The following is a 20,710-nucleotide window of genomic DNA, read 5'->3' on the forward strand; positions in this document are numbered from 1 at the left end:
TGCTAACCCTACACTGCAAAAGGGTTATGAATAGTAGCAAGGTTGTAGCAGCATGTGCAGTGCATCCCAATGAGATTCTGCTACTTTCTGCTAGGAAAAAAATAGATTTCCTTGATGAATGGACAGAGATTCAAACACAAGCCACAGGATTCCCTCTGAAGAAGGGAAACATTTAAAGATGAAATGCAAAAGAATCTGAAAGAATTTGCCATTGACTGGTGCTTTTTGCATGGTTGGACTTTGCTGCTGAGAGCAAGTGCAACTGAGACATCTCAAATCCCTTTTTTCCATGCTTTTCTGAAACTTTTGACCATGTGGGCTGAGCTTTTAACAGGATATGAATCTGCGTATCATAGCTCTGATTTATATTCTTGGATAGAGCTATTATTAAGGTGTCATATGAACAGATGGGACATGAATGATGAAGCTTAGATTGGGTAACTACCAGTTGAGAGGAAATGACTAATTGAACTTCAGAGAACAAGAAGTCTGTCTTCTTGCAGTCAAAATATGTGAAACAAAAATACATATTTGTCCCTTCAATGTAGCTGAAGATCTGTTTCTTCTGCTTTTGACAGCATGGAACCTTTATGTCCATGTTGGCAGCTTGTCTGACTGCAATAATGTAGAACATACTGAAGTTTGTTTTAAATAGAGGCTGCATATTTTTAAGATTATGTAAAGTATTGCTTTTTAGCAGTTTAGTGCAACTAACTATTAGATATCTTGTGAGTTCTGTGTGATGTGGGCTATAAAGATGGGGAAGTTCTTTACACTTCAAATCTAATTGTTGTGATTTTTAACTGGTGACATTTCATGATTTTCCTCTCCTCTATAAAATGTTTTTCATTGCCCCAGAATCCAACAAAAATAATTTGGATTTCTTATGTTTTGTAACTACATTAGGCAGACATCTTTAGAATTCTCATATTAAAACTGTGAAAGCTACATAGATGAATGCTTTAAAATGCATTATGTCATAAAATAAATTGAATATCCTCCATTTCCACTTCCATTAACTCCTACCTGTATCATAAACTCAATCTTGTGTGCCATGTTAAAATTTTGTCAAGTGTAAGTGTCAATAATGTTAATTAGTTGGCATAAATTAGCAATTTAAAAACTGTAGTGCTTCAGGAATTTGAGTCTGAGCAGTGTGGATCCAAGCAGTGATTCATGTCACTAACTGTATAATCACAGGGGACTTTACACATTCAGATAACTCTAACTGGAGCTTTAAAACCAATTTAGTGCACTTGACTGATTTCAATCTATGATGTGTCTGGTCAAATTTTAAATGCTGAAAAATGGGTGGATTACAAGTACAGGAAGAAAATCCCAACTACTTATGACAAACCAATTTTATCATTGGCAGGAGAAGAGAGTGAATACTTACTAGCAAAATATCACCAGAGATACCCAGCTTTAAGCACAGGGGTGTTTCTGTGGCTCTCTTTCTATTGGTACTGCAGAAATTAGGAAGATAAAACTGTGTTGATTACTTAATGTAACCTCTGCAGAGTTATTATGGATAAATTATTATTGTTATTATTATGATGGCAGCTACTTTGTACTTTCCTTCATTTACCAGCAACAAATTGATGAGTTTCTATAAATATTTTAAAGTCATCAACTTTGTTGCTGCTACATAAGAAATTTAACTTAAGGACATAATCAGTGGAAGTTAATAGACATGAAAACAGGAGATACTCTATAGCAGCAAGATTTTATGACTACAGCCTGAAAATGAAAAAAAAAAGCAGAACTATTTCTTATTTGTCATCAGATAAAGTCATCATTGTTTAGGTGGCTACATTTCACTCTGATGAAGAAATCTAGCTTTATGGAAAACACGTTCCTGTGGTTGACATACTTTTAAAGTGGGTAGTTTCTTATTTGCTATTCAGTTTCTAATTGTCAGAGTCACCTGTAAATCACTCTGACATTCTTCATTTTTGCTTGTTATCCTGAAGGGAAGAAGGAGCATCCAAATAGTTCACCTATGCCAATAGGTGCACTATTATGCATATATATGGCATAATTAGCATTTCACTATTTATGCAATTCTACTAAAATTTAAGTTGATTTGCTGAGAAATACTGTATTTGCAGCAGAAGTTGGCAAGGAATTCCTGTCCTCTTTACCACATTTTCTTGCTGCCAGATGCAGCTTGGTTATTGCTATATTTGTACTTCAGCTCTGATATTCCTGCAATAAATAATCTTTATTGTTGAAGAAGGTCTGTGGTTTATTCTTGAGCTGTCTCTGTTCTGTAGCTCTTAGTTGTAGTCTTACTCATTTGCTGCATTTGTGTAAGGAGTACTACTGCAACAGTAGGTTATTGTGCATTCCAATTGATTTCAGGCCTCAAACTGTTTTTAAAAACATGATTAATGTACTGAAAGCAGTTGGCCTCAAAGAATCTGCAAAAAAGAAAGACTTGTTTTGTAAACTTCACTTCAGGCAATTAACCATGAGTATTGAATGGAAAAAAACCCCAGTCTTTGAGCAAAAACTGACATTATTTTTAAATTAGAATTGTGTGTTAGTTGTCTGCAAATAAATGTCTTTGCCCAGCTGCAAATCACAGACATTAAGGCCCCACAATCTTGAGTTGCCACTAAAAATAATTGTCTTCCTGCATTTTTATTCCTTTGTAAATCTGTGCAGACTTGGAGGCTTTGTTTTGTTATATTTTCTTCCTATGTTTTCTTTGCTCCATCCCTTACAGCTGTGGAGGGGAAGTTGCAAAGCAATTGCAAATAGATAGTTTGTTGCTTATAAAAATGAAGTTGTATAAGAATTTATTTTGAATCAATTTTTTACCTTAGTTGAAAAAAACTGCATAAGTTAGTAGACACTGGAATTTATACTGGCAGGCAGTGAGCAAACAGCATTATACTGTGGTTCTGAAAATATCAAACATTTTTTATCTTTTTTTGGCCAGCTACACTAACTTCAGAGTAGCTACCACTAAAAAAGAAGTTCTGTATTACTTGGAAAGATTTTTCTGGATCAAAATACAGAATGTTTATATCTTGTTGTGTTAAATTTTGTTAAAGACATTAAGACCTGGAAGATTTTTCCAATTTTTTCCTGGAAGGAGCACAATATTTGAGTTTCACGGTGCAATGGGTGCATGTAGAATCCCAGAATAGTTAAAATACCTTTAAGAAATTCATGTCAAAGATGGCATTTAATGTTTACAAAATGTAAATATGCTGAACAGAATTTAATATTTATGACTGGAGACTCGGAGTTGTCTTTGTCTTTACACAGAGTGGCATTGCCAAGTGACTCCAAAATGGGCAAAAAATCAAATTCATTTTCTAATATTTTAGCTAGTACAATTGGTGGGGGAGAGGGAGTGTCTGCTTCTATTTCAAAACAAATGTGACAGCTCAGGAAAGCACATTTTTAAAATCAATCTGAAATACAAATAATCCTTAATCATGAAGCACAAAAGCATTGCTGTTTCTGAAAGACAAAAGAAAATTGAAGATACACTTCTTGTCTTGGAAGTGTCTCTTATGATTACAATTAATCTATCCCTGGACCTAAGCAGAAATTCAGTTTTGCAATTGCAAGTTCTGCAGTAATGCCAGCAAACTGAATAAATATTTTTAGAATAATTGTTGTACTTATTTTCAGTTCATACCAAATTCACTTTTTGTAGGTGATATCTGGAGGAATGAAGTCACCTTTTTTTCTTTCATTGGTTCTGTAAATCCAGAATTTTAATTTATAGTAAACAATTTGTAAGTATTGGTTTATGTATTATATTTTGTATTAATTTCTTCTTTTCCTCCCCTTTTTTGTTTCTTATTTAGGTGTATGATTGCTGATGAGGTAAGTGATGTTCCTGTTCCTCTAACACTGTCTTTTCTGGTGTTAATGCATTTTGTGCAGATGTGACATTTTTTGTTTGAAAGGTGTGGGCAGAAAGGCTGGTAATAAAAGAATCCTGATTTGTGTGATAGTCAGCAAATATCCTGAAAATACCTAAGTGAGGGAAAAATTGAAACCTGACATAAGTTTAGAAGAATCCTTGAGAAAACTTAAAAGGTTACTTTTAATTGTAGGTTGAATCTCCTGTACTGTTACATTTTAAAAACACTGACTCAGTTGATTTTTTTAAAGTGCTTTATAATTGCATTGTGAGCTATTTTTAGTGCATTATTAGACATTCCTGGCCCAAAGAGATTTTTAACAGATATGGTTTCCAAATATGAATTTTTTAACATGCTCTAATCAAGTAGTAATAGCAAAATTCATTGTGTCCATGTTGTTAAAAATATATGTTGTATTCCATATCAAGGAAATCTGAGTCCAACATTTCTTCCCTCAGATAAAACATTTTTGTAATAATGTTCTTGAAGTATTGCCAGTATAAAAGCTTTCTGAAAAAGAGAATTGCTGTAGTCTCACAATTCTAATTTGGGTTTTCTTGACACACTAGGAGGGAGAGGGAGATGGATTATTGGGATTTAAGCATCTCCTCATACTATAAAAATCTCATTACATCTGGAGATAAACTATCCTGGCATGGAATGCAAAATATCTGGGAGCTGTGGAGAATACAAAAGTATTCAGGGGAAGAGAAAAGGGAAGCTTGGGAAAAATCAAAATATCAGCAGTAGCTGTTTTTTTATTAAAACAGTTTATTTCCATCCTTGAACTAGAAAATGAGCTGTGCATAATTATGTTAGCAATAAAAAGTCCTAGAAGATACATTTATTCCAAAATAAAAGTTGTATATTTCATAATGACAATAGGTGTGGCACGGGAGGAAGTATTGTGCACTGGTGTATATCCTGTGCTTTTTGTCCTATTGGTAAAATTAAATATCAGTACTGTGACCTTTTATGTAAAAAGAAATGGAGGAAAACTCTAGGTCAGAGAATTACTGTGCCTATCCCTAGGCTGTGTAACTATGCAAGGATTAAAGTAAGATAAAACCAGTATTTTTTGAAAGGTGATCTACAAATATGTTTCCATTTCTTCTCACAGTGGGGACAGACAAAATTTTTTCCCTAAAATTTCAGTGTCATCCATTTCCATCCTGAAGAAAGATGGCTTTATATTAAAACCCAAGACCATAATATTTTCTCCAGTTTTTTTAGTCTCTCACATTGTTACCTACCAGCTGATCAGCTCTGTGGGATCTGCATCCAGCCCTGGGTGTGCTGATGATAAAAGCCTTGCTTTTATTCCATATTCATTTCACCCCAGTGCCTAGATTATCACCAGGGCCTGCCCAGCCTGAGTTAGGGACACAGCCATGGCAGCAAAATAAAAATGAATCTTATTTTGTTGTTTTTTTTTTTCACTTGGAGTTATTTTCAGATGACCTAAGAACTACTGGTGACACAAGGGGAGCTTGCAGGAAAATTTTAATGAAAACTTGGCAATTTTGAATGAAAACTGAGTATTCCCTATTATTTTCTTTCTAGTAATAGTAGAAAAATTAGTTGTTTTCTTTTGTATTTGGGAAATCTCCTCGTTATATCATTAAGTCACTTCTAGACTCAGTACTGGAGATGTAAGTTGTTGTATGTCTTACTGCTGTGAGTAGTTAGATAGCGGCAAATCCACTCAAATGTCCCCTGGACTCCATGGAAAACCTGCCCAGAGCATTTTAAGGCTCATCTCTGCTTTGGTGTTTCACAGGAGTTGGGAATTTTCTCTTGCCATGTGAACAAGCAGAGAAAATAGCTGCATTCTTTGATAAATTTTTTTGTGTGTGTGTGTGTGATTTTTTTTATGCAAAGCCCTAAATTCTGACTCTTATAATCATCTGTTGCCATGATTATTCACAGATGGGAGCATTCCCACCTTGGCAATATGAAGCATGTACTTTTCTGTTAAATGTAGATCTTTTGAATCCTCCCCATGTGTGTACATCAATTCTCACTATCTGTGGTGCAGGCCAAGGAGAAACCATCAGCCCTGGTGAATCAGAGCAGTAGTTTCTTTTTGTTGACCCACTGGGTCAAACCCACAGGTCTCTGTTCCTCACTTGCCTATGCAATTGAGGACAGAGTTGTTGTTGTTATTGTAAGAAGGCATCCTGTATTTTTCTTTCCTTTGCATAGTCTTTTAAAAATGTTTTTAGTAGCTTAACAAATTAAAGAGTTTGATTTTTTTAGTCTCTCCTATTAAGACTCTGAACTGAAAATCTTCTGAGATCAATGGAAATACTGCTTCTGACTTTGATGAGCTCACCAGATATAACACATTATAAATGTATTAATACATTTAACTAGGACAATCTTGTTTCATAAAAGATGATCTCTGGTAACAAAGTGATAATTAAATACATGCTATATAAGTAGCTCTTTGACTGGGTTTCCTTTATTTGGTTCTATCTTTGCAAAATCTTTTGGGCTCTTCTGAATGAAATATGCTTTCTGAGCAGTCTTCTGGTTTTAATGTTGTTCTTTTCTTTTCTTTTCCCAGATGGGACTAGGAAAAACAATTCAAGCAATTGCCATTTCATATTACTATAAAAATGAATGGCCTCTCCTAATTGTAGTGCCTTCCTCTCTGAGATACCCTTGGGTGGATGAGATGGAGAAGTGGATTCCAGAGCTCTCTCCAGATGACATTAGCATCATTCAGAACAAAACTGATATTGGGTGAGTAGTTTGTTGTTCTTCTCTAGAAAGGCTTGCTTAACACCCCCTGCTCAAGCAGGCCTACCCTCTGGGCTATCAGAAATACCCTCTAGGCTATCAGCCACTCCTCCCAGTTTTCTGTTCTTGTATTATAGTAGTTACTCATTTTCTTTGAAGTTGGGGGATCTGCTTTTTGCAAAGTAGCAAATGCTTGTCTGCTGAAAATTAGATTACTTCAGTGTGTCTCAAATTGAACATACACAACTCTGATGAATTCATGATGAATTCTCAACTCTGATGAATTCATTAGCTTCTGTAAAACATTTTTGGAGAACTTCTGGTGTATGTTACAAAATAAGGAAGCAATTACTGTTAGAATTCCATTTAGCACACTGAGGAAATTTGGAAGTTCAGATAAGTAATCCCTAAATAACTGAAAAGGTCATCATGCCCTACGCTTTCTATCTTTAGATTTAATAGCTTGAATTCATCAGAGAGGCTATGGCTTGGGTGTTATTAGAATAACTCTCCTATTACCCTGAATTGCAAGGGTGGTTTTTGTCTGCTTTACTGTAAATGACTTGGTTGATTTTATGCTAATGTTTAGATGTTGTTCTAAAACTTTGGTGTGAGGGAGACTGATCTTTATCTTTTCTGGGAATATCAGAGAGTGACTTGACTGCCAAGATGTGCTGCTTGGAACCTTCCTGGTAACCACAGAAATCCAACTGAAAATGCATTTTGAAAGCTTCATCAAAGGGTAATTCCTACTGATAGTCAACATTTAAATTCATTATAGGAGTATAGAAACTAAAATTAGCTTTTTTTTTTTTTAAGGTATTTATCTGAAAGGCACTCATGCTTATAGTGCTGGATGCAGAAAGGGGAAATGTGGACTAGGCAAAATGCTGGGAAAATTAAAAGGCAGATGAAATTCTGTTCCTTTTAAAATTTTTTTTAAAGGACTACACCTCAACTTATTATTACTTACTTATATTCAAAAGCAAGGAAAGATGAAAACTTGGGTTTCTGCTCATTTAACTCCCAGGAGGCTTCCTAGCTATAAGTGAGGTTGCTGTTGAACTAATTAATATTTTAATGTTAGAAAGTGTTTCGTGCCTTTGTAAGAAAATGCAAAAATACAGCTGCCAAATTTGGTTCAGCATTTTGTTAAATTCTGCTTCCATATGTTAAGCTTTGATTTCTCTCAGTTTAATACTTTGCTTTTCTTCAAAACTTCCAAGTTTACTGCTTGAGTGTTAACTTCTTGATAAAACAGGAAAACAGGTTAAAATATACTTAGGCATCAGTTTAGGTTTGTAATTTCTGGCCAAATTTGAAAATGGAAGTTTCTTGAATAAATTGCTTTGACTAAAATAAATAAGTTTATTTGTAATTTTTTTTAATGTCCTCTTCAGAAAGAGTAGGGGAAATTAATGCTTTCCTGGTTGCATGATTTATCTGTACAGTGACAGCCAGAGTCTGCAGTGCCCACAGTCCCTGTGCTCAAACCTCTGCACTTCCATATCCAGGAGCTTGAATGTGTAGCTGCATTTGCTTTCTTCCTCTTAAGTCCTCAAGGAAACTTTAGCTTGTTTGGTTTCTTGATCTCTTGTACTGAAGAGCAAACAGAAATGATGCCAGCAGGGCAGTGGTGTCTGACAGATGGGTAGACCAGCTATGACTCCTTCCTGGTGACTTGTGTGTCTAACAGCTCTGAATTCCTGTGCTGCTCCTGAAGGGCCACAGTGCTCTCTAGTGATTTAAATATCAGTTCATGCCTTGGACCTGTATACATCTGGAAATTTGTTATAAAAAGTTTATTTTCAGTTAAATACTATTTTTTAATCTTGTGCCATGTTGACTCCCTGCTTCCAGATTTTTTTTTGTTTTCTTCTTGTTCTATTTGAGCAAAAAAGCTGGATAACAGCTCTGACAGGAATGGTTTGTCCAGGTGGTGAGGTTCAGCCCAGTCTGTACTTTCACAGTGCCCAAATACTCAGGGACAGTCTGCTTAATCCTCTCAGGCTGCTGCTGAGGGGATTCTTTGTACCCAGAGCCATTATTACTGCACAGAGACATTATTACTTCAGGTGTTTGGGTGCTAATTAAGATCTTGGCTTGTGTGTAACTTTTTGTCCACAAAGTGGATTTTTCCAATGGGATGCCCCTGGAAAATAGCACAGGGTGAAGCAATGCATCCAGATAAATGAAATTCCTTTGAAATGCAATGTGGGTCTTCTGAAAATGGTTATGAAATGTGTGTGGTTGAGAAGAGTGAGATGTTTTAAACACCAAAAGCTGTTGTTGTTAGCCTGACAGCCCACGTGTCAATCAATCCAAAAGGAGACACACATACCTTCTGAGATTAGTTTTTTATAATCTCTCTGCTATATTAATTGTCCTACAATAAAAATTTACTAAGAAAACTGGTGGATTTTTTTCTCTTTCAGGGGAATATCAACGAGCAAAGTTACAATTCTGGGTTATGGGCTGTTAACATCTGATGCACAGACCTTGGTAGACACTTTGTACAGGCAGAAGTTTAAGGTGGTTGTGATTGATGAGTCACACTATATGAAATCCAGAAATGCCACCCGTAGCAAGATTTTACTGCCAATTGTTCAGAAAGCTCTCAGAGCTGTTCTCCTTACTGGAACTCCTGCTCTAGGAAGACCCGAAGAGGTATTGGACATGTTTTATTTGTTTTGGGTTTGGTTTTGTTTGGTTTTTTTTTAATGATAGCATCAGTAATAAATGTTCAGTTTTGTAGTTTCCTTGAATATATTCAGTTACATGCATTATGACATCAAAAGGTGCACTGGCTGCCTCAGGAAGGACAAGTATAAGAAACTAAACCAATTTTGTTTCATTTCCAAACTTGTTTCAAGCTTGTGCACAGGTGAATTGAGACAGTGTTTCTTGTAAGGAATTAATCTTGCATGTAACAGACTGATAGTTGGATGAAATAAAAACTAAAGAGCCTGAGCAGAGAACTGCTTGTTTCTCCTGGGTAGGGGAGTCTTTGGTGGACAAGATCTTCTAATAAATCTTCTACTTCATCATCTGATAAAGAAAGCCCTTAGTTTCACTGGTCTGTTGGATATTGCTAATGTTCAATTCAATGGAAAAAAATACAGGCTGTGCTTGTTGCAAATCTAGAATGACAAATTTTTCTTTGAAGGAAATTCAGCTTATGGAATTAGGGAGGAGCAGAGAGGTAACAAAAACCCTCTTGGGTTTCGTACTGAACCCAAGACAGCTGCCTTTATTTATCAAATGTAGGGGAAAAATGGAATATAAGAGCTGATTTGTATTGGGAGAACTCAAAAGACTTATATAAATAATATTTTATGCTTCAGAATTCCTTACTGTGTAAATAGAACTTATGCCAAGACCTTTTATGAATTTAATTTGTTCAAAGAGTTCATAACTTGAGGAAGATATCTGTGGTATGGAAAAGAGCTTGGTATATCATGAGTACTTACCTAAAAATTTAATATGAATATTTATGTTTATGGGTGTGGATGATTACTAAAATTTCCTGTACAATGACATTGCAACCAGCCCTGGATGAAGAATTGAAGTTAGAAAGTGTTCTACCTTTATATAGTACATGGATACTGAGACCAGTATCATTGTTAAAGGTCTTTAAAGGAAATTCCATATAACCTATCCTTGACCACAGCAATGGGATCAAAATTCATGACCAAATGGAAAACAATTTGAGATATTTTTTAGTGATACTGATGTTCTTCAGTGGCTTACAAGGCAGAGTATAAAAAGCATGAAATATCTTTAATCAGTTTTGTGTCATAAGCAGAATCATTGTATAAAGTCTTTAAATGTATAGAAAATGATCTCAGAAGGCAGGAAGCTTTGACAGTATTACAGCTTGTAAAGCAGGATTCCTCCTGGTTTAGGTCATCTAAACTAGTATTTGCCTCCTGCTATACAGCAGGGAAAAAAAAGTGAAATTTCTGGTCCGCATAGGTATTGTCCATTTTTTGAAGTAAGACTTAAGAATTGGGTAGGTTTTTCATGTATTTTAGGAGGCAGACCATTCATGCAATACCTGCACTGAAGCTTTGCAGAAGCCCATGTACCTGGCAAATGATAAAAACTGTATTTAAGGAATAACTTCATCTCATCCACATTTTCTTGTTGAATGTGAATCTTTTCCAAGCTGTCAGTGCTGTTAGAGTAGTCTGAGTGCTCTGTTCTTTGAGGGCTTCCCACAACTGTCCTCTCTGAAGCCTCCTGTATCCTGTGGAATTTCTTTTGCATGCAGGCCAAGCTGTGTGGGTTTTGTGCAAATATTAAATGTAAACTTAGCACAAGAACCATGTATTGATTATTTCTGATTAGTCTTCCATTCACAGACAATTTTAAATTTTTCACTGTTGCTGTTTTCTTTTTTATACAGCTCTTCATGCAGATTGAGGCACTTTTTCCAAGAAGGTTTGGAACTTGGAATGAATATGCTAAAAAATACTGTGATGCTCGTGTCAGGTATTACTGCCCTTGCTTATTTACATTCTTATTTACATTTACATGAGCATCTTTGGTTTTTCTTATCATGCCAAGTGAGAGAATCAGTAGTTAGCACCCTTACTGCCCTATCATACCATCTTGCTTTGAAACCCTGGGTCAGCAACCATCTCCTCCATCAAAGAGCATTGGGAAAAGGATGACACTGATTAAATTAATTAATTAGTGCTGTTAAAGTTTGAAATTAAGTTGGAGCATTCTGTTAAGTAAAATTGTTTATACATTTACTGTTGTTAGTAGGAGTTGTGGAGGTTTTACCTTCAGAAATGGAGTTTTTTGATTCTCAGTCTTATAAGCTCATGGTCATGGAATAATTTATCTCCCTCTTTATCATGGGATCCAAGTTTTTTGCGACCTCACCACATTTGGGTGAGAAAAAAAGTCCAGTACTTGTCTCTATATTTCACAGGCTGTCTTACCTAAAAATTTCATATCTACAACTTTGCATGTATTCAGAATAACAGATTTTTGTCAGCTAAATTGGCCAGCATTTAGATTTAATTTTTACAATAATAATTACATGGTTTCATTTTCATAAAACTTGTTTTTCTCCCTCCATCGTATGCACTTTATCAGTATTTAACTTCAAATAACATCAGAAGATCACTGTCTAATTTTCAGACAGAAATGCTATTTTTTCCATGGTGTTTTGACTGAATGCATCTGTAATTTTCACACCACAAGTGTGCGTGGGTACAGCATGGTTAGCTACTCAATCATAGATGATTATCTTATTTTTGGAATACCATAAATGTAATAAAAATCAAGTTTAGGGTTTGGCAAGCTTTCAGTGAATAACTTTTTCTTCATGACTTGGCTGGAACAAAACATCCTGTGGTAATAAACTTGATAGGATTATTTTATGCAGTACTTCCTGTGAAAATTTGGGTGGTTTTTCCTTAGGTGTCCATAGATGCCTGTTTTAAAGATGAACTTCAAACTATTTTTGTGAGGTTTAGCCTGCCATTTCTGTCTTATCCCTGATGCTGAGGGTGGAGGAAGGAAGCCTTTATAAGGACAGATATATAAATAGACCAAGGAAGGGATATGAGCAAAAGATGTTGCTGTCTTCCATCTGTGCCATTCCCATTTCACCAGTGCAGAAGTGACTCCCTCAGCCCCTTTCCCAAATGATTATATTCAGCTAATTAGAATACTGTTGATAAAGTTAATAAGGCTTGAAAATCCCTAAATTATTGTGGGGGTTTTGTGGCTGTTTGTTTGTCTTTTAATAAAAATTACATGCTTTTAACACACTCTTCTAGCTCTGGAAAATGCTACCTGGGCTTTTCTCCAAATCTGTCATGTTCATTATTTTATTGTCTCCTGGTGATGCTGACAGAGAGAAGCTGTTGTTCCTGCTGCAACACTTCCTCAAAACCAGCAAAGCAAAGAAAGAATAGGGAAGATTGAGTTAATACATTTGTTCTCTTTTCAGCCTTTAGCTTCCTAATGTTATACCTTCTTCCTCTACTTAAAGATGATAGCTTAAGCTTTAAATCCTCTGACATGCAATCCTCTGTCTCTGACAGTAGCTAAGAAGGAATTCTTAGGGAGGGGAAAAAAGGAATATTGATGGTGATATTTGCAGTTTTCATGATGGCTTTCCTGTCTGTAATATAATAAAGATTATTCTCTTAGTGGTGTACTCTTCTCATTAGTCCATTGAAACAGGAGTTCCAAAATTAAACCTGGAACTTCTGTTTCCTGTGGACAGTGAAGTATGGGAAGCTGGGAATAGACAGAGGATTGTGTACAGGTGTGGGAAGTGACTCCTGCAGGCAGTGGTGGCTGCTGAGAAGTTGAAGCACACTTTCCTATCCAATATTGTGCTTTAAAATTGATTATGTACTGAAGATTTCTATTGAATTTCATGTTTACACTCTGTATTGATTTATCAATTTCAGGTTTTTTGGTAAAAGAAGGCAATGGGATTGTAGAGGAGCTTCAAACTTAGAGGAGCTACATCAACTTCTAAGTGAAATAATGATCAGAAGACTGAAGAATGATGTCCTAACTCAGCTGCCTCCCAAAGTCAGGCAACGTATTCCATTTGACCTCCCACAAGCTGCAGCAAAGGTAAATTTTCCACTTTTGTTAAAAATACATTTGTTAATAAATGGAAATATCTATGTATGGATATCTATTTTTATGTATGCATGTGTATTATATGTAGTTACAAAGGTTGTGTGAGTATAAAGCAGAGTATCTCTGTTAAAATATAACACAAAGAACACTAATACTGCAATTCCTTTTTTCATCAATGATAATTTTTTTTCTGATTTTAGTACAATCTTCTTTTCTGTCTTCTTCTCCCATAGATTTTGAATACTACATTTACTTTTAGCCAATTTTGATAGAGTTCTCCAAAGCTCCTAAACATTTCAAACTTAAAACATACCTGTACTTTGTACTCTGTCTAACCACTGGTCTCTTCTGCCAATTAGAATCTGAATGCCACTTTTGCAGAGTGGGAGAAATTAATGAGAAGTCTGAGATCAGATGCCACTGAAAGCCACTTTTCTGAAGTCATGAATCTGATCACACGCATGTATAAGGAAACAGCCATTGCCAAGGTGGGCCTGCAAGTCTTTCCTTAATATCCCTAAATTATCCAGCATGTGTTTTTAACCTCATAAAATTGGTTTTATTGGCCAGAATACAAGATGAGGTTATTTGGTTTGTTTTATAATCATGGCATGGAGAAACACTCTCTTTTTCCCTGTATGGAATAGGAATAGGAATGGAATAGGCAGAACCCCATTACAATGAAAAAAGAAATCTGAAGACCATTGCAATGTGTATTGCATTAACTGTTGATCACTGATAAATTTTGTTACTAACTGTAATCATTGCTTTAATGGCTTTTGCAAAAGATACTGAAAATTACATTTGACACAAAAGAATTCTATGAATGCTTAAAGAGAGCCATATTTTATGATTATGGTATTGTGAACATATCAGATTTATTCTATCAGTTTTGATATATGGCTTTGTGTGTGTGGTTACAGAAAATATTACCTTGTCTGTTTGAAATATGTTTGTTTTTCTCAAATATGGATGAAAACATCAGATAATGATGTCTGAATTAAAAGGGGGTTTATCTACATCTTAATGTGGAAGAAGTGCCATGTAATTATATGATCTTTTGAGGATGAATGTGTGTTTTTTCTCTCTCTGAAGGAGTAAGTTAGGTTTCTGAAAGACATCAAATTTTAAACAAAATTAATCAGAATTATTTGATTCTTAGCAATGTCAATGTTTGATAAAGTGTTACATAGATAACAAAAGATATGGAAATTTACCTTTTCTTCTTACAAGGAATTGAAAGACATGAAAATAAAAAATGTCTTTTTGAACATTTTGTGCGTCTCGCTAATGAAAACACTCACTCACTGCAGGCAGGAGCAGTCAAGGACTACATCAAAATGATGCTTGACAATGACAAACTGAAGTTCCTCGTCTTTGCCCATCACCTGAGCATGCTGCAAGCCTGCACGGAGGCAGTGATAGAGAGCAAGGTAAAGCCTTAACAAATGTGCACACAACTTTACCTTCACTTACACAACTGGCTGTCAGCTGTGTTTGAGTTCAGCAGAGCTGCACACGAGTACAGCAGTGGAAGGGTTTTATGTGTGTACGGATCAGTGCCACTGGATTAAAAGGGATCATGTGGTTCTGAAGAACTGCTTTGTGTTTAGGGATGATGTAAACAAACTTGTATCTGGTATGACTTTATTATATTATTAAATCAATGCTGTAGGCAATTGTTTACCAGATTTTTCAGTTTGTTTCTGTCTATTTTTGAGGGTTTTAACTGCACACTATCATCTCACCTGAATGTTTAATTCAAAGCAGTAAAAATGTTTGCAAACAGTTTTCACCTTATTTTGATCATGGACTCTTAACTGTTGCTTAGGAATGGTGGCTAACTTTGCTAATTTGTATTTTTATTCTTTTTAACTGTTTGGAATTTTAAAAAATGGTGTCAGGGTAATTCCAGATTCTTCTGTGAAATATTCCATTTTAAGATCCCGTGTTCATTTTATCTTCTACTTTTGCAAACAGAGAATACAAAGTCTACACTTCTCTGGAGAGAGACTTAATTTTAAATCAAAGGGCAAAAGAGTGCTGGTGTATCCTGATCCCTATGACAGGAATAGAACGGTCCTTTTCCTCTTTTTACTGGGGGACATGGAGGGATTGGGTCTGAAAACAGGCACTCCTGATGTCATTTAGTCTCTGTTCTGATGTCACAGGCTCGCTACATCCGCATAGATGGGAGTGTTCCCTCTGCAGAGAGGATTCACCTCGTCAATCAGTTCCAGAAGGACCCCGAGACCCGGGTTGCTATTTTGAGTATTCAGGCAGCTGGTCAGGTAGGGCAGAACAGAAAATATGAGAACCAATACACTTAAGGAATATAGCTGCTGAAATATAGTTGCTGAATGAAGTGGTTTACTGAAGGCAATTTGTGTTCGTGCAATTTGCCCTTTGTAGACCCTGTGTTAATTTCTTTGCACTAATCCTGTTAACTGTTCTAAGCCTCTCTTGAATTTGTTTTAGCTAAATGATGATAAGCAGCAGTATCTCATTCTTGAATAATTAGAAAAACTCCATTTCTCTAAAAGCACTAGATTGATAAGAAATAGATGTTATTCCATAATGAAAAGCAATGTGCAGTCTTTATACAATATTGAAGTATTTTTGAATCTGAGGCACAAGGAAGAATCAGTAAAATACACCCATCTGCTGTTGAGGACCACCTTGAGCACCCTCTCATTTCCATATTAAGATGTCCTGCACAACCTGTAGCTTGTTAAAGCTAAAGATAATCAGATAATAAGTTTTTGTGTGTGGTATCTTTTTTTTAAGGAGTGCACTTACTTATTCTCCTTAGGGTTTAACATTCACTGCTGCCACTCACGTTGTGTTTGCTGAATTGTATTGGGATCCAGGCCACATTAAACAAGCAGAAGACAGAGCACACCGCATTGGGCAGTGCAGCTCAGTGAACATTCACTTCCTGATTGCCAAAGGAACCATGGACACCCTCATGTGGGCCATGCTCAACCGCAAGGTACGTGTGCTGTGGGGCCGAAGGGCAGAGCTCGCTGGGGCTGGGGCTGCACTCCAGTGCCACAGCAGTCTTGTTTATCTGGAACACTCTCTGACACAAAGTGATACACCTACAATTGCTAATCATCAAAATGCCTGTGTTTGATCTGATTTAGTCTTTCCTAGCTTGTTTGCTCTTCATTCAAGTGTCTTGGTTTGGAAGGACAGGTGCCTGCTAAAGGAGACAGGAGCCTCCCCTGAAATGGAGAATGCAAACCCTCCCCACCCCTCCGAATTGCTATGAATAAGGGGCTCTCAGGCAAAAAATATGGGAGCAGGAAATAACAGTTCTTTAATAGGGAAGGGAAAATAAAATGATAAAATACAACAATGCAATACACTAGAACAACACTGTCAGAGTCAGAATTCAACCTGACACCCTGTGGGTCAGGGTGTTGGTAAGCAGTCCAGTTGGAAAAGGGGCTGCAGTCCTCCTGGAGTGTCAGGCGTGGTTCTGTTGGAGCAGGGCAGTCCTGTAGGAAAGGGGTGTCTTCTTCCTCTGCAGATTGGTGGAAGTAGAAGCAGCTGCTGTTCCTCTGCGTAGTCCAATGCAGCAAAGGCTGACTTGATGCCAGACCCTTGCAGGTTATATCTGCATGGCACTGCTTGGCTCCTCCCTCTGGGCGGAGCATCTCACAATGTGTTGCTACAGTTCTTATCAGTCATGTGGTGACATTCAATAGCCCCTTATCAGCAGATGTCCCCTGTTGATTATGATCACTCCGGAAGAGAGATAAGGATCATTGCCCACTTGACACCAGACAACTGCCATACAGATGGCAATAGAATACATCTTGCTTTGCAATCTGGAACATCAAGATGCAAAGAGAATGAGTCTTTGCCAAAGGGAACGGGAGGGATCATATCCACAGGAGATGGTTGTTTTATCTTCTAGCTCTTTATTGCTGTTGTTTCTCAGTCTACAATTTTCAGGCGTTCAGGCATTCTGCTCGCTCATAACAGCTAGAATTTGTTGTGGGTTGTTTTTTTTTTAATTGAATGAATGTTGTGCCTAAACTAAGCTTCCTTTCTGAGAGGAAGAGGCATTCTCAGATAATTCTTTTCTGGGAGATGGAAGATTACACTAATCTTTTCCTCTGTTGCCGTTTTCCACAAGTATCACCCAATTGTTGTTAGGCAGTTGAAGAATCATAGAATGGTTTATGTTGGAAGGGTCCTTAAAGCTCATCCTGTCTGGTGCATTATGCATCTCCTCCTCCTGAGGTGGGGCTCAGTAATTCAACATCAATTTACCTTACAAGTTCTGTCACTAAATAATTCTCCCTGTATTTGTCTCCACGTGCCAAGCAAAACATGTTAAGGCTGTTAGAGGGTGTACACAGTGTATATATTCTCTTTTATCTTCAATAAATACTGACATTTTGTGTACAGCTTCACTGGTTGCAGTGTGCTAAATACAGCACTTACCATTATTGTTCCTGTAGGCCAAAGTCACAGGCAGCACCTTGAATGGCAAGAAAGAAAAAATGCAGGCTGAAGAAGGAGATAAGGACAAATGGGATTTTTTGAGTTTTGCTGAAACCTGGACCCCAAATGAAAGTCTAGAAGATTCCCAAAATGAACTTTTATTCACACATGTAAGACTTGAAACTTTGTTTTTTCTGTTTCCTTTAAAAAAAAAAATGTAACAGCCATTTGCTTCAGCTTTCTGTGCACTTCAGACATTACTAATGGAGAAACATCAGAAAAGTAGGAAAAAGTAATGTAAATTCCATTTTAAAACTTAGGTGAAGTTGGAAAAAGTGCTCTGTGGGGAATAAATGTCATCTACATCTTCTGATGGGTCTTTATGTTATGTTTAGGTGACTGAGCCACCCTCAGAGTCAGATAAGACCACGAAATTTCTGTTCAAATCACATCTTTGCTAACTGTGCTGAATTGGACTAATGTTTAAAACAGTGTTTGAAAGCCTTTCCTTGTAATGAACATCTTCAAAAAAGGCTCACAGTTTATCAGTTCTGTGTATCTGTTTTCTGGTAGAGCCATTTCAGAATTTCCAGAAGAATATTGAAAATACTTTCCTGAAATCAGGAGAGGAATGTTGAATTGCTTTTTCTGCTCACTTGAAGTTATCTTTTGTTAAAGATATCTTTTGTTTAACAGTTTCTGATGCAGTCATAAGTGGGGTTTAGAGGTCTTTTCCAACCTAAATGATTCTGTGATTCCTATTCCTTTCCCCTTCCCCAGTTTGAAAAGGACAGACAGCATGACATCCGTTCCTTCTTTTCCCCCAAATCCTCCATGGAGAAGAAACGCAAAAGATTTTCTGGTGATGAATTGTTATATAATGATTCAGGATCTTCTGCAGTCACAAAAGAAGAGGGTGCAGAGAAGAGCAATGAAAACCTGGATTCCACAAGTATAAGTGAGGTGGACGCAATTTGCGATGAAGAAACTTGTGAACATGAAGCCAAAAGAGCAAAGAGCATAAATGGATCGACCCCGGGCAGCTCCAGTAATAAAAAGAAAACATCTCTGACTGGAAAAAAGCCTTCTTTGTTTTCAGAAAAAAACAGTGAACTCCATCCTTGTGACTTAAATACTTCAAGTGAAAGTACAGATTTAAATGAAGTTTGGCACTGCAGTGCTTGCACTTACACTAACAATGCTCTGCTGCCTTACTGTGAGATGTGCCATTGCCCCCAGAGCAGGGATGGTGAGTAAGGGGTGCTGCAGAGGGAAAGATCCATTTTTCATTCCAGTTGTGATCAGGCTTAATAAATACAATATTTTTGAACTTATGACTACACAGAAGTCCAGGAAAATATGATACTCCTTAGCCTTGCTTTCCCCAAGGATCTTTTACATGTGTCTAACTTGAAACAAGTGAAAAATACCCATGAAATGTTGACAGGTTATAAATTCCATAAGGAAGAATATATCCTTTGTTTTGTTGGCAGCAAATGTCCCTCTCATCTTCCTTGAGGTTTATGGTTATTCTGAATACAATTAAACAGCAATACTTTTCTTCACCTTTCAAAACTAAGCAGTGGGGTGTTGGAGTTTTATTAACTTGAGCATTGTGTATTTGTCATGAGAGACATTATCTGGAAAATATGGCTTTTCTTTCTCCACCAGCTCACAGTAGATTTCTTTTACTAAATTTATTTAAGCTATCTGGAAAATTAATGAAACATTTTTATAAATATATGCCAATATTTGTCATTTCAGTTGTAAAGGTTCTTTTTGCTCCCTTTTTTATTTGTTTAAATCTCTGGGCTTGTTCAAATAAGGACAACTTCTGAGTTTCACAGCTGTAAATCAATGCCTTGGGAAACTACTTTGTGTGTTTATGGTATACAATAACTGTATACAATATAGACTTGCTAACTGCATTGTTTATTTCATATATATATATATTTACATTAATCTGGGTGTAGGGGGTTACATAAATTAAAAGCTTTGTTCCATGTGTTTGTTCTCCTACCATTAAAGTTAGCTTTAACTTCCTAAGCGGTTGCAGCATAATATTATTAGAGAATGCAGTGCCATTTCTTTGTATTTCAGTGACATCTTCCTGTCCCAGGGGTGTTATTAGGTACCTGCCAGGTAACACAAAACATTGCTTTGCTTCTTTCTTTGTCTTTAGGTGAGAGAAATGGTGAAGCTTCCAGGTGCCAGACTGAGGAAGAGGAGCCCAGGAGAGACAGAGAGAGAGCAGAGGGCAGTGCTGAAGGCAGAAGAGGAAATCTGGGGGAACTGGGGGCCCACAAATCTCTTGAAATCAGAGAACAGGAAACTGTTGGCACTAAAAAGGAAGAAAGCCAAAAAGGATGTGGAGAAGGTAAAGTGTGACTCTGAAAGAACAATTCTATCCCGTTGTGAAACTGGATTAAATGCCTTTGGCATGAAAAATGGCTTTTAAATAAAAACCTACACCTCTGAAACACAGAAGTACAAACACCAGCATAGGACTTTCTCATTCTGGCCTGGGGCATTTGTTGAATTTGGATGCTGGATAAGCCCAGCCTTTCCACACAGCTCCTGGAGCAAACCAGAGCTGACTGACTTCAGACCCAGAGCTGACTGTGTCAAACCAGCAGCTGGGAATGTGGATGGTTTTACTGGAACTGAGGACAGACACAGGCACACAGATCATGGGTCATCCAGGAGAAACAGAAAAATAAAATACACAAATACCTTCAGAGTTTGCTGCTTGAGCTCTGCACCTTACACTGTTCTGGAATTAGATAAATATTAAACATTATTTTTAATGTCAGAGTAGAATGAATGAATAAAAATCTTTAATGCCAACATTTTTTCTGTTGTAGATAAATCAGACACATTCCAAATATATGATGGGCTTATGTTCTGTGCAAGCAGGAATACTGATAGAATCCACCTCTATACAAAGGTAAACCTGAAATATGCATGGTTATTGTTATTTTAAAATTGCAGAGGAA

The 20,710-nt window shown here is 36.7% G+C and overlaps 1 protein-coding gene across 1 annotated transcript in view; it reads left to right on the forward strand.

The window, feature by feature from the left end:
* ZRANB3 (zinc finger RANBP2-type containing 3) overlaps positions 1 to 20,710 on the forward strand; it is a 35,425-nt gene that overhangs the window by 7,818 nt on the left and 6,897 nt on the right. Inside the window, exons 2-13 of the mRNA XM_084209376.1 lie at positions 6,460 to 6,638; positions 9,071 to 9,302; positions 11,044 to 11,129; positions 13,076 to 13,247; positions 13,616 to 13,744; positions 14,570 to 14,689; positions 15,428 to 15,547; positions 16,069 to 16,248; positions 17,732 to 17,884; positions 18,495 to 18,963; positions 19,897 to 20,091; positions 20,579 to 20,661. Coding sequence (XP_084065502.1) covers positions 6,460 to 6,638; positions 9,071 to 9,302; positions 11,044 to 11,129; positions 13,076 to 13,247; positions 13,616 to 13,744; positions 14,570 to 14,689; positions 15,428 to 15,547; positions 16,069 to 16,248; positions 17,732 to 17,884; positions 18,495 to 18,963; positions 19,897 to 20,091; positions 20,579 to 20,661 — 2,118 coding nt within the window. The remainder of the gene's footprint in view (positions 1 to 6,459; positions 6,639 to 9,070; positions 9,303 to 11,043; positions 11,130 to 13,075; positions 13,248 to 13,615; positions 13,745 to 14,569; positions 14,690 to 15,427; positions 15,548 to 16,068; positions 16,249 to 17,731; positions 17,885 to 18,494; positions 18,964 to 19,896; positions 20,092 to 20,578; positions 20,662 to 20,710) is intronic.

The sequence above is a fragment of the Fringilla coelebs genome (assembly GCF_963513975.1).
Source record: "Fringilla coelebs genome assembly, chromosome: 7".
NCBI classification, from domain to species: Eukaryota; Metazoa; Chordata; class Aves; order Passeriformes; family Fringillidae; genus Fringilla; species Fringilla coelebs.